The 14,106-nt window shown below is 37.6% G+C and overlaps 1 protein-coding gene across 1 annotated transcript; it reads left to right on the top strand.

Annotated features, from left to right (window-relative positions):
- Nucleotides 1-178: 178 nt before the first annotated feature.
- Nucleotides 179-12,336, top strand: PMS2 (PMS1 homolog 2, mismatch repair system component; the record flags this gene model as incomplete). Its single annotated transcript, XM_080618496.1, has 15 exons — nucleotides 179-202; nucleotides 586-725; nucleotides 1,147-1,233; nucleotides 1,993-2,095; nucleotides 2,830-3,013; nucleotides 3,513-3,680; nucleotides 4,585-4,682; nucleotides 5,458-5,557; nucleotides 5,825-5,909; nucleotides 6,404-6,556; nucleotides 7,628-8,540; nucleotides 9,389-9,556; nucleotides 10,046-10,146; nucleotides 11,648-11,817; nucleotides 12,193-12,336. Exons 1-15 carry the CDS (start codon nucleotides 183-185, stop codon nucleotides 12,334-12,336), a joined length of 2,634 nt encoding a protein of 877 aa, XP_080474622.1. The 5' UTR covers nucleotides 179-182.
- Nucleotides 12,337-14,106: the final 1,770 nt, after the last annotated feature.

The raw sequence follows: 14,106 nt of genomic DNA, 5'->3' as shown, positions 1-14,106 counted from the left end.
CTCCATAGGGCAAAAAACCAGCTCCGATTGGATAGCTCTATGGACTAATTGGAGTCAGCACAGTTGAAAACTTGATTAGGACTGGCGGGCTCTTTTACTCAGTAGCCAATGACTGAGCGGAGGCGGGGCCTGTGGGGATGGGGGCCTGAGTGGGGGAAAGCGCGCTTCCCGCCAGGGTCCTAATGGAGGCGGCAGCGCCTTGGTGAGTGTCCGCCCTGGGGCGGGCCGGAGCGGGCTATAGCCGTACCTGCGTCTGGCCGCGGCTGGCTATTGTCTTATCCGCGGTGCTGGGGCCGCCCTCGCTCGCACTCCGCTGCCCGGGGCCTGGCCGCTGGCGCTTTTGCGGCTTCCTCGCCCGCCTCTGGCTTCTCGGTTCCCGTCTCCTGTCCCGTCTCGCGTGGGGAGGCCTGTGGGACTCCTCGGGCGCTCCGTGTTTGCGTGCGACCATCCGGAGCATCGGTGTTCTGTCCTCCGCCCCGCCCCTGGGTGCTGATTGCCCTCGCTTGAGAAGAGCGGAGTGTCGCCGTGAGGCGAGCATTTCCCGCCTTCTTTACGCTACCTGTTTTCTTTCTGTCTCTTTTCAAGCCTTGAACCTGCCAAAGCCATCAAGCCCATCGACCGTAAGTCCGTTCATCGGATCTGTTCGGGACAGGTTGTGCTGAATCTTGGCACTGCCGTGAAGGAGTTGGTGGAAAACAGCCTGGATGCTGGAGCTACCAACATTGGTAACCTTCTTTTCATCGTAATTTCATTAAATTTCATAGACTTATAAGGTGCTTCTTTTTCCTCAAAGCAGAGTGCATAGTGGCAGATCTTCCCCTATTTAAGTTTGAACCCATTACCTCTTGTTGTACCACTACAGTCCCTAATGAAGAGGCCCTCCCCAGCATCCTCATAGGCCCTCTTCAGATACTGGAAGGCTGCTATGAGACCTCCACACAGCCTTCTCCAGGCTGAACAGTCCTAGCTTTCTCAGCCTGTCTTCATATGGGAGGTGCTCCAGCCACTGATAATCAAAGATATTTTTGTTGTTCTTCAAACTTGACATAGAAAACCATTATCTGGTAAAGTTACTTGAAGTACAAAATTAATCCTGAATATTGTATATGAACCTACAGAAATAAAGGACTTCACTCATTTTTGTAGATGTAAAACTTAAAGATTATGGAGCTGAACTGATAGAGGTTTCAGATAATGGATGTGGAGTGGAAGAGGAAAACTTTGAAGGCCTGAGTAAGTTGAACCTTTTTCATAATTTGTATTTGGACATTCTGAAAGATTGTTTTCAATGAGAAAGCTACTTAAAAACAAGAAACAAAACACCTAAATTCCTAAGTTTAATAATTTTTAACAGATACTCAGCTTTATATAATGTGTGCATGATGTGCAAGATTTGAGCAAAATTGGACTGGGCTGCTGTAGTGCTGTTGTGGTTATAGTTCTACAAGAACAAGCTCCAAAGTAGCCTTTGATTTGATTGCTGATTTAAATGGAACAAATAATAATAGAAAGAATTATAGCATAGAAAGTCATATAAATGTTTATTTAGGTTCAGTCATGTTGAGTCATTGAGTCACTGTTGAAGGTGTTGAGTTTTGTGGAAGTGACTGCTTTTGAGAGGTGACTTGTAAACCTGAACAGTTGCTGCAAGTGAACCAACACTGCATACGTGACTGTCACGTTTTCCATTGGCTAGTTTTAAATTGTATGAAATGGGAGCAGAAATCTGTGACAGGTACATCAGCAGCAAAGGCAGAACTGTGTACTGCCCAAAGGCATCTTGTAATGCATGTACTAATAATGCTGTATGAATTTTAGGTGTAAGTATGGAATAAAGGGTGTATCTGAGGATTTTAAAGAGATCTGGCTTATAGGACAAGGGGAAAGGAAATATGCAGAAGGCTTTTTGCTTCTTGATATGCATGTAGAATCTACTTGCATAGGCCAGTGTCACTTAGAAGTAAAATACATATTTTAAACATCTTTTTCCAGCTCTGAAACATCATACATCAAAGATACAAGATTTTTCTGATCTAATAAATGTTGAAACATTTGGGTTTCGAGGTGAAGCTCTGAGTTCACTGTGTGCATTAAGGTATTGCTATTAAACTTATTAGTAGAAAGTTACTATATGCACAAAAATAACTGAAGCCAACTTTTCAGTTTACCGTTATTGATAAAACGAGGCTTTGAAAACTTCTTGTTTCTTAACGTTTGGTTGATTCTGAGCAATAGGTTGCATGACATCCTGAGTCCTTCCCAACTAAAATTATTGTATGATTCTAAGCATCTGAAATGATTCTGTGATTCTAAATACCTTATTGGTCCTTGTATGTATAACTTTCAGCATTACTAAGTATGCAGATCTGTACAGGGTGGAACTGTGCATTTGCATAAGTGTTTGATCCTCTGATGCAAAGCACTGTAATATCTAAGAGCTGTTTGCCAGGCAGTTACTCATTAAAACTGTACTTAAACTCCCAAAGTGCACATTTGAAAAAGCAGAGCTTTTGTGCACAGTTCTGTGATCAAGAATATTCTGCTGTTATGTGTTAGTATGAGAAATGTCGCGTCCAACAAATCCAGACTTTTAACATTGTATTTTATAGGAGGAGAACAAAAGGGATGCAAGTAAAAATGCGTGCATTGTAGCTAGGAAAATGTTACACTATTCTCTAGATATGCTTTAGTTGTATGTGGTAAAGAGTTTTAATTAAATGAATAGTATTGGCATAGTTTTTATGCTTGATAAGGTGATGAGGGGATAAGGAATGGGCAAGAAAATACAGTGCTCATCATATAATTCTGTTGCCTTTTCCTTTCCATTAGTGATGTTACCATTTTTACCTGTCATAAGTCTGCAAAGGTTGGGACTCGGTTGGTCTTTGATCACAATGGTAAAATTACTGAGAAAACACATTTTCCACGACCACAAGGAACGACTGTGAACATACAGCAGTTGTTTTATACTCTGCCCGTGCGGCATAAGGAATTTCAAAGAAACATTAAAAAGGTATGTTAGATCAGAAATTATTATTTCAAAGGATTGTCACCGCAGCACTTATTTGCTGCTGATACTGCATTGAGAACTGTACTCAGTTCTCTGAGAATACATTGATTTTTGTCAGACTATTTGTGCTTGTCTTGTATAAGAAAATAATAAGAAAACAGTAATCCTGTATTCTGTCATCTTATATTTTGCAGTGATTGGTTTTAGAGGTGCATTCTCAAATGTTCAGATTTTGAAAAGAATTTATATCATGATCACTTTTGTGTGTTTTAAAATCAGGGACTGCTGTGTTATGGCTAAATACCAATCTTGTAAAGATCGCTTGTCTTTGAATCACTATTTTTCACATCTAATCTTTTAGCATATTTAGTTTGTAAGGTATAAAAGAATTATTAAACTCCTTCCCCCACCCTCTTTTTGTGTTACCTGCAAATATTGAATATTTTGTTTTAAAAAGAGACATTTCATATAAATGTGAACTTTCTTTTTTTATCTTTAATAGGAATATGCAAAAATGGTCCAGCTGTTGCAGGCATACTGTATTGTTTCAAAAGGAGTGAGGATTAACTGCACTAATCAAGTTGGTCAAGGGAAAAAAAGCACTGTGGTGTCCACTACGGGGAGTCCTAGTTTAAAAGAAAACATTGGAGCAGTATTTGGGCAAAAACAGGTATTACTTTTCTTATTGAAAGGAGGGATCATATGGCTGTATAGAAACATTTCTAATATCTAATAAACAGAGAAGGTGTAGGAAACCTGTAAAGACCTTAAGAGAATGGAGCATGTGTTGACTTCTAGCACACCCTACAGGTTGAAAAAGGAGAAACAGTTCAGCCTCCACAGATTGCCTTAAAGTTTCTAAATCTGCTTACAGACGTTTTGATGGAAGAGAAATTATTCAGGAAACAGGGTTACAACGGTATTATTACAACTATATTATTACAACCATAGGGAATATTGAGTGCTAGACAGCTGCTGGTTGTTGATAAGCGCTTTCTCCCTTCACGGTGCCCACGTAGAGATTTCAAAGCCTTGATCATGCTGTGGCTGAAAGACTAGATGAAAGATGTAACTTTATCTTTCCACATAGCAACAAACATAGCTGAAAACTCAGTTTTACCCGAGCAGAATACTTTGCTTATAGCCTGCTTATATAATGTCAAATACTTAAATGTATAATCAATGGAAGATTTTCTAATGACAGAAAAATAATAGAGGCATGATTGGGAAAACGTTTATAGTAAACATACCTGTACTTAGGCAGGTTGTGATTCAAATAACATAACTTCTAATAGAAGTTTGAGATAACAATAATGCTATTATTCTTTGCCTTTTGGTTTTGTATAAAGCTTGATTAGGTCATGTATATAAATGTAGCTGGAGAGTCCAAATCATTTTGTTGTTCTGCCTATGTACATTTTCAAGTAAGGGTCTGTGAATCAACTGAGGCTAGAGTAGTGATACCAAATGATGAGAACAAAAAACCCCACCATTTTATCAAAAGGATTTTAAGGATAATAGATAATAAAATAGAAGGAAAAAATGTTTCATTTCCTTTTTTTCCGTTGTTTTAGTTGCAGAGCCTCATTCCTTTTGTTCAGCTACCTCCTAATGAAGCTGTTTGTGAAGAATACGGAGTCAACACTACTGACATGCCACAGAATCTTTATAGGTAATTAGAAAAGTATAAACCACTGTTGCCAATGGCATTTTACCATACCCCAAAACTCATTTCAAAAAAAAAAAAAAAAGGTGGTAGTTAATAGTATTAAAAATGACTAAGAACATCAGAGTAGATATTAGTATGTAATTTGGGGAAAGACCATCACATGATTAAAAAAGTTAATTCAGACCTAAGATGCTGCTAATCCGATGAGTGGGAAGAGCAAAACTACTATTCCTTGTATCCTAGTCAATTACATACTACTGTAATCTTCAGCTGAATGTCACCTTTATCAGTGCCCTGAGTAACTGGGTGGATGAATTTGTATCTGTTGTTTATACCTGTATTTCTTTGGTTTTGTTACTTAGAAATGATACTAGATGAATGTGAATCAGTTCGTGTAATTACCATTTACTGTCTTTAAGTGTACTTTTCTAATCTCTCATTATATGTGAGATTTATTGGCAAATAGATGCATCAGTATCTGACCAATGGAAGTTCACAACTGACCTGTCATCTTCTGGTTTCAGAGCAGAAAAACAAAAGCCACTTCTCTTGAAATCAGTGAGCTACTCTTTCAATTGTCTGATGCCTTTTTGGAGCTGAACATCTAGTCTTTGTCAGATAAGGAATTAGGAGAAGAAATAAATGTACATATTTACTGATGCTGTATAATAGTGCTGCTTTTAGCCCTTTATAAAATATTCATTCATTAAATATGCTCAAAGTCTGAAAAATTTCTTTTGCTGCTCCATTTTACCTTACTGTTGTTGTTATTCAACAGTATTACAGGCTTCATCTCTCGCTGTGATCATGGTGTTGGAAGGAGTGCAACAGACAGGCAGTTTTTCTTTATCAACCAACGTCCATGTGATCCAGCAAAGGTGAGGGTTTTATTTTTCTAAGATCACTAGTGCTACCTTGTTTGATACTCTAAGAAAGCCACTAGATGAGTAGCTGATACGTGTATTTGTGGCTTGATGCTGCAAATTTGTGTGTCTTAAGATTTTGTCTTCATTGTGTCTATTTGTATGAACAAAAACTCACTCATGATTTAGTTCATTAGTTGTTTCGAAGGAGGTTAAATAACACATACTGATGGGAAATAGAAGATAATAGTTTTGGCACTTACTGTTTTTTCACCTCTGCAGGTTGTCAAACTTGTGAATGAAGTTTATCATGTATACAATAAACACCAGTATCCATTTGTTGCCCTTAACATTTGTGTAGATTCTGGTAAGTTATGCATAATTTTCAGTAGCATCAGTAAATCTGTAATTTAATTGAAGAATAAATTGTATTTATTTAGAGAATATTGTAACTTTTTATCTGCATGACTTCCTGCACTGGGGTGATTCTGTGATCTTCTGTTGATGAGTGAGAAACGGAGTCTAGCTGTGGTTCCACTTTTCTCTGCCTCTACTTTTTCTGTACTCAAAAGTAACTTATCTCAAGTAATGAGAAAAAGGCAATCTTGTGGTTAGCTTAACTAGAGGAAAACTTGTATTGTGTTACTGCATGGAATTAGCTTCTGTTTTGTTTGCTGGAATGTTGAGGAAAGTTAAAAGATTAATTTGCAGACTTACTGTGAATGTTAACTGTGGCTTTGGTTTTAATCCTGTGAAATAAAAATGAGGGGGGTGAAATGGCAGAAAACTGACTTCGCACCAAGGGTGGATTTCTTTTTTTATTTTTCATTTAAAATATGATTGTTTTCCTTTTTATTTAAGAGTGCATTGACATCAATGTAACTCCAGACAAAAGGCAAATTTTACTTCAGGAGGAGAAGCTTTTGTTAGCAATTTTAAAAACCTCTCTGATGAAGATGTTTGGGAGTGACGTTAACAAACTGAATGTCAATCAGAAACTTCTGGATGTTGCAGGTAGGACACAAAATGTGAAAATTTTGTGTGTGATATATGGTAGAGATTTGAAAATGGAAAAATGTGCTTTTAAAAACCCAAAGAAGAAAGGAAAAAAGTGTCTGGCTCTTAATTCATGTATCTTTCAGGGCAGATTTTTCATGTCTTATTACACTGGAAGATTGTTACTGGCATCTAATAAGTAAGGACCCAAAGTTATTAGGTGATTGCTATGGAAATTACACATGCCAGCATGACATGATTTACATTCAGCTTTATGGGGAAAAAAGCTAACACAAACTGAAAAAGGCTTCTCCCAAGATGATGGAAGAGATCTGATTCCTTTATTTAAATGTCCTCAAGAAAGAATGGTTATGGCCTTATAAGTAAAATCTGAAAATTGAATAAGAGTTTGTTGGATTTTGAACTTTGGTTCTCTCATGATAACTGCAGGAATTGCTGATTCTCTTGTGACTGTATAGTCTTTCAAAGTTGCTTTTCAGGGTTAACACCACCTCATCCTCCTAATTTTGTTCAACAGAACCCCTTCTAATTTATTTTTTTTACTGACATACAGGATCAGCTGTAGCCTGATTCTGTTATTTTAACTTAATCTTTAGTAAAATACATGTTGGACTGACAATTTCTGAGGTTGAAGATTCTCTAATTATCTAGTCAAAATCACATATACTGCAAGTATGTCTTGTGCCAGCACTTTAACACCTTGCCAACACATTTTTGCAGTGACCATTAAAGTATAAGTGCAGTTCACTTTTCATTGTCACTCAGTCATTAAACTCTTTTGATAACAGAGACAAACATGCTGATTGCACTGATTGCTATTCCATTTTAAAGAGGTCACAAATTCATCCACATAAGTACTGTTAAGTTTCTTAAAGATGTAACTGCGTTTTTTTTGTGTGTGTTGCATTTCAGCCCCATATTCAGTCATTGGCTGAACCATAAGGTTTCCTTTAAGGAGTTTGCTATTTTTCTACCTCTCTTTTCACTCCCTTTACTAAAGCACATAATTTAATTAATGTTTCCAGCTAACTTAGAATCTTGAAATATTCTTTATTCTGATTTTATTAGGCAACGTGAAGAAAACACTTCCTGAAGAGACAAAAAAGCCTCAGGTAGAAATGTTGCCTGACTTTGAAACTGAAAATCCAAGTGGTGAAGGAAGAAGAATAATGACTCTTTCCAGATTAAGGGAGTCATTCTCTCTCAGTCAAATGACAGAGAATAATTTTCAAAGCCCTAAAAAGGTAAAACAGCAGCACAGCTCCCCTAGACAAATGTCACTTGATACCAATTGGAGTACCATGAAGACTCAGAAGGCGGTCTTGACTAGGGAGTCTAAGAGTTGCCATAAGATGGACTCAAAGATGTCAACTCCAAGCAATTATTTGAGGAAATTGGAAGATAATGCAGATTCTGGATTCTGTAGTACTTCTGAGTCAGATGCTGGATGTAGCGCACCAGAAACTGGAAGCTGTGCCAGTAATGAAAGTATAATTAACCTTTGTGACAAAGAATTCTGTAGCTCAGAAGAACAACTTCAAAATGAATGTTTTAGAACTGTTGGATGTAGTGAGAAATTGTTGGAATGTGATGTTCAGGTCTTGGGTGCTGAACATAAGTTAAATCAAGGGATTGACTGGACTGATCAAAATAAGTTATCTCAAGAAGCTGATAGTTCTTCTCCAAGAATAAAACGTTTTAAAAGCAGAAGCTTTAGCAGTGAAGTGGACAACTTTAAGTCAGGTAAATGTCCTGAACTGAAGAATACTGCGAACTATAAGCCAACTGTTGATATTCTGGTGGAAGTTAAAAAGAAAACTGTGCCACTTGAATTCTCTATGAAGGTTTTAGTGGAAAAGGTAAAAAAGGTAATAGAGCAACAACAGAAAAGTACAGAGACACAAAATTACAGAAGATTTAAAGCAAAAATTAGTCCTGGAGAAAATAAAGTAGCAGAAGATGAATTGAGAAAAGAGATCAGGTATTTTCACCTTCTTAACATACTGTACTCATCAATTAATAAAAATAGTTTAGGGAAAATATAAGACCTCTTGTGGGATTGGGAGGAGGCTTACATCTACCTGTTAGTTTTGGATATGTCCTTTATATAACTTATGCCCTTAAAATGTCAATTTGACAAGTTATTTTACCTGACAAAGCAGCTGTTCAAACTAAATGCAAGCAGAATGTGGAAAAAGACACTAAAAAGGCCACAAATGTCCTAAATTTGGCTTAGTTCAGACTTGTAATTTGTTGTGTAGTCAGAGAAATATCGTATTTCTTGACAGGTAACTCTGAAAAGACTGGATAACTCATATATCTTCCCCTTGTGAATTTGAAATTGAGTGAGACATGGCTGTGAATCTAAGTTACATTCAGGTGGTCACTGGGCAATAAAAGTCTACGATTTGTTAATTTTGAATTAGAAAAAAAAAGTGTTAGGAAAGCCTTGTAATTGCAAAAAGAAGACCAATGTCAGCTTACTTCAAAACTGTGATGCTGCCTTTGGTGACTACTGCCGTACTACCCATTTCTAATTTTATTACCATCAGTGGCTGAACTTAAAGTGAGAGTATCCTGAGCAAGTCCTGTCTTAATAAGATTGTGTTCTGCCAGAAATGGCCTCATCAGTCAGTGGCATATTCCAGATAACTTTAGTACTTCACATTCATAGCCTTAAATGAGATAATTAAATGAGATGCTTAAATGAGATTTTCTTTCTTTTATGTAAAGTGTGTTCTGCAGGGAGAAAAAGATGTTTTTAAGTTTTACAGTCTAACATGATAGCTGATGACATGTAATTTACCTATTTGTATTTTCTATATACAGTAAAGAAATGTTTGCGAAAATGGAAATCATTGGCCAGTTCAATTTAGGGTTTATTATAGCAAAGTTGAATTCTGATCTTTTCATAATTGACCAACATGCTACTGATGAGAAGTACAACTTTGAGATGTTACAACAACACACTGTTCTTCAAGGTCAGAAGCTGATAGTGTGAGTATTTTCAGTGTTTTAAAAATAATAATTGTAAAGTTTAATTCAAGATTTCAGAAGGATATATATGGTTATATTTATGTAGCACATGCAAAACACTGAGGGTGAAAGTGGTTTTTCTAGCCTCTATTTCAAAGAGTCAATCTTCACATGAGAAATAAATTCCACTAATCCAGTTGTCGCTGTGCAGCAAATCAATGGTAAGACAGATTTCATGATGGGCTTACACAGAAACCCACAGTTTGGTAAGGATGATGATATAGTGCGGATGTTGGAGCTGCTGTTGCAACAGGGAGTGCTGCCCAACCAGCCTAACTCTGCTGAGTAACACTTAGAAGTGATCTGTTCAGTAGTGAGATCTTTTTGACAAAGCAAAGTGAAATGTTTTGGTAGAGAGCTCTGTACTGATAGCTCTAGATTGCTTCTGAAACCTGTCTTAAGTGGTCTGCACTATGTAGTGATGCAATACCATGTATTTCTCTCTTTCAGGCCTCAAAATCTCAATCTGACGGCTGTAAATGAAAATATACTGATTGAAAACCTGGAAATATTCAGAAAAAATGGATTTGATTTTATTATAAATGAAAATGGTGAGTTTGGGCCAGAATTTCTGAAAGTAAAAAAGTTGAACAGTTTCATGTCATTTATTATGCAAAAGTCCTTTAGGTCATTGTCAGAAACTTTGAAATAATATGTATTGCACTCTATGGTTTGTTTGGTTTTTAAGATTTATGATTCTGTGGTCTCTTTGCACTATTTAACAGAACATTGTGGACTATTTATCTCTCCAGCTTTTTACAGAAGTTTCTGAAGGCCCTTTGGATTTAACAGGATGTGTTACGTTAAAATCCTTTTGTTTTACTAGTACACTTGCTGGTTCCAGCAGGGTTCCATCTATTTATATATTAACAAATTTATTATAATAAACATATTAATTTAATTTTAAATTAATAGATACCATTGGTAAGTGATGCTCTTGGGTTTTCCTTATGGATTTGGCATTGACTTGCTATGTAATTCTGAGCAAATTGCATAACTTGCAAGCTCCTTATTTTCTTTTTACAGCAAGGATCACCAAAGTGTTGTGTTACTGTTGTCCCCTTCACCCAGCATGCAGAGACAGAGTAGAGATACTTGTTTATTCCATATCTGTGCAGAGATGGGTGCTAGGTGGTAACACAGTCTGCCAGCTATCCACTTTTACACATTTAAACCAGTGAAAATAAGCGTTTTCCCTATACGTAACAGTCTGTATCTACAATCACTGTCTCTTACATTCTCTTGTCTCTGTTTATATGGTATAGCTCTATGTTTTATGCAGTATATATTAATTTCACTATGCATGTTCTTTGAGTAAGGGTCTCTGTGCACAAGTGTCTCTTATCTCAGGGCTTGTGATTTTTTAGTGTTAAAGTGAACAAAGTCCCCTTAGGAACACAGTTACCTTCTGTTTTGTTGAGCTCTTCGAAATTATTTCTACATTCCTCATCTTTCTGAAGTTAGTTGTTACTCTTCTGATCCAGATGGTTCATTTATCAGTCACCTACTTCTCCTGAAGGTCCATGAGCTTGTAATGAAACACTGTTTTTCTTTGCTTCATGCAGTTCTGCACTCAAGATTTTCAAGTTTTTGTACATACAGTCCTTTACATAATCTTAATTTCTTCATTGCCACTTTGGTATTTGGGAAGTCACTACAGATTTCTTCCATATTCTTAATTGCAGAATCTCAATGTTTTTGTCTAAAATGCTATTCATTATCAATCTCTTATCAACAAAAATCCTTAATTATTTTGTAGTAACATAACCTCAAACTAGTTTCATGAATGTTCTGTCCTTTGAAATCAAAGGGTTTGTTAGAGATTGGATCTATCTGCTTTTAAGTCTGCAAGCAATTTATTTCTTAAATGTTAAAAGGATATCTGCCATAGTTACCATTTTGGTTAGTTTGCAGTATCCATCAAAAGACTAAACTTAAACCTTATCATATATGCAGATCACATCATATTTATGTATCTAAGTAGTTTTTCACTCAAGAAAATTTCCTGTAGTGCTCTGTTTGTTTCTTTATTAATTACTGCAAATCTTTCAGCTCCTGTAACTCGAAGAGTTAAATTAATATCCTTGCCAACAAGCAAAAACTGGACTTTTGGTCCACAAGACATAGATGAGTTGATCTTCATGTTAAGTGACTGCCCTGGAGTCATGTGTAGGCCCTCCAGGGTCAGGCAGATGTTTGCTTCTCGAGCTTGCAGAAAGTCTGTAAGTACTGCACCTGATGGCTGTTTTCAAGTAAATACTGTCTTTTCTGTTGTATTATAGCTGGCTGTATCTGTATATGTATGTGTTGCAGGTGAAGTTTATTTGCTGTTGAATGTCAACAGCTAACACCTTCCATTTGTTCTATGTGTTTTTGTCTAGTGTAACTTGGGAAAAACTTCTGGTAGTTTTTCGTATGTTTCAAATTAGTGAACTTAGAAACGTACTTAGCTGTATTTGTACCTGATCATGTTATAGTTCTTTTAATGCCTTGCACAGTACTTATATACTGTAGTAGCTGAAGAACTGCTTTTACCTGTGTCAGTTTTCAATATAGAGGAAGAAAATAATAGGGTTTTTTTTTGCCTTTACTTGCAGGTGATGATTGGAACTGCATTGAATGTGCAGGAAATGAGAAAACTGATCACCCATATGGGTGAGATTGAGCATCCCTGGAACTGCCCCCATGGAAGGCCTACTATGAGACACATAGTCAGTTTAGACTTGATTTCAACAGAATAAGTCAGTTTGATTTTAATTCTTGGTGATATATTGAGCTTTTACCATAACTCTTATTTTGCGTAAAAAATTTTAGTCTTCACATTTGAAGACAATAACACTTTTAAAGGCATTCAGCAGCATTTCATTGTTATTCTTATCAAGTCAATGGTATCAACGTACCGGAATTCACATGTAAATAACATTTCTTTTATTGCGATTTACTGTATTTTGCAATCAGGACTTTTAGAAAATAAATAGGACTCTTTATATATAAAGATCAAGAGTAGGTGAACCTCATTTATAGCAAATACACTCATTGTTAAAATAAAGTGGAATGTGAATTTAGGTCTGTAGTAATGCCATAAAGCAAACATTAACTTTCTGTGTTTTTACACCCTGTATATGATATTTAAAGAAAATGTAAATACTTTTGTGGGGGTTTTTTACTTACACTAAAGCTGTGTTTCATTAGACAATTACTTCAAGTATTACTGTTGCATTTAATGATTAGTTTGATCTGTGTTTAAGGCTTCAATAGAATAAATCATCTGGCATATTTACTTTTAGTTAGTATCGTTCCCATCCATATTCCAAACACTTCTTGTTCAAGTACAGGGATTTCTTTTCTGAGAATGAAGGGAAAAAAACTGTCTCACCAGTCAGTCTAAATTCTATATTCCTAATTAGTTAGAAAATTTGTCTTTTTGAGTCAGTAATCCATTAAAACAAATCGCTCAGCTCTTCCATTTCTGTAGTACCAAGGTGTGACCTGAGCAATGCCTTCACATCAGCATTTCAATTTACTGCTCAGGGTGAGAGGTGGCAGCAGTGCTGCTGCCCCGGCCCTAGTGTTCTTATGTGAGGGGCTGAGGTGAAGCCGTGCACACCTTCTCTGTACTTCTTACACTTGTGTGAATAAACCCTCTGTGTGGAGCATGTGCAGCGCCTGTAACCGGTATTCCCAGCCGTGGTTTCTCTGCATTAAATCGAACGCAGACACGGCCGTTTCCCTCCGGTCCGGCGTAATGCAGCGCTAATCTCTGCAAGGACGGGCCGGCCTGGCTGCCGCCGCAGTGCCTGTCGGGGGATAGCGATGAGGGCGCTTCTTTGACCACGGGGGGCGGGCCCTGGCAGGCAGCGGCCGGGTCGCGGCGCGATCGCCATGGCTACGGTAGTGCTCGCCATACTGCGGCTGCGTGGCGGGGAACCGCGGAGGTAGGCGGTAGGTGAGGGGATGGGGAACGCGCTGGGAGTACCCCTCGGGCGGAACAGCTTCTGGCCCCGGGCTGCCCTCGCTGCCCCTCACTCCTCCACTTGGGCCATTCGGGCAAGTGATCGGATGCTGTAGTTGCCCGGGTGTAACGAGGCGCTGTCTGGAAGTAAGTGGTGGTGCGAACATGGCGGTTCCCTGAGGTGGCCCGTGTTTCGCCACTGGAGTGCGGGGATTGATTCTTATATTACAAGCCAGTGATGGTCAAACTGTGAAATGAGGGGGAATTGTGAATACAGTTTTTGAAGTAGTCCTGTAACCTTCATAGATCTTAACTAGCAAGATAACCGTGTAAGTTAGAGTGGCTATTCTACATTTTGGGTCAATCTGCACTCATAACTTTGAAAGCAAATTAAATCAATGCTGCTGGTGCAGCTGTAACTTGCCAGAAACTCACCAAACTCGTATATTTGAGAAATGGTTTTCAATTTTGCTACATGATTAAATCTAGACACTTAAAAATCTGTAAAGGTGTAATGAAGATGGAGACTTCCACGTAGCATAAGTAAGTCTACTAACAA

The sequence above is a fragment of the Psittacula echo genome (genome assembly GCF_963264785.1).
Source record: "Psittacula echo genome assembly, chromosome: 5".
NCBI lineage: Eukaryota > Metazoa > Chordata > Aves > Psittaciformes > Psittacidae > Psittacula > Psittacula echo.
Note: the sequence above shows the minus strand (reverse complement) of the source record. Positions and strands in the feature narration are given on the sequence as shown.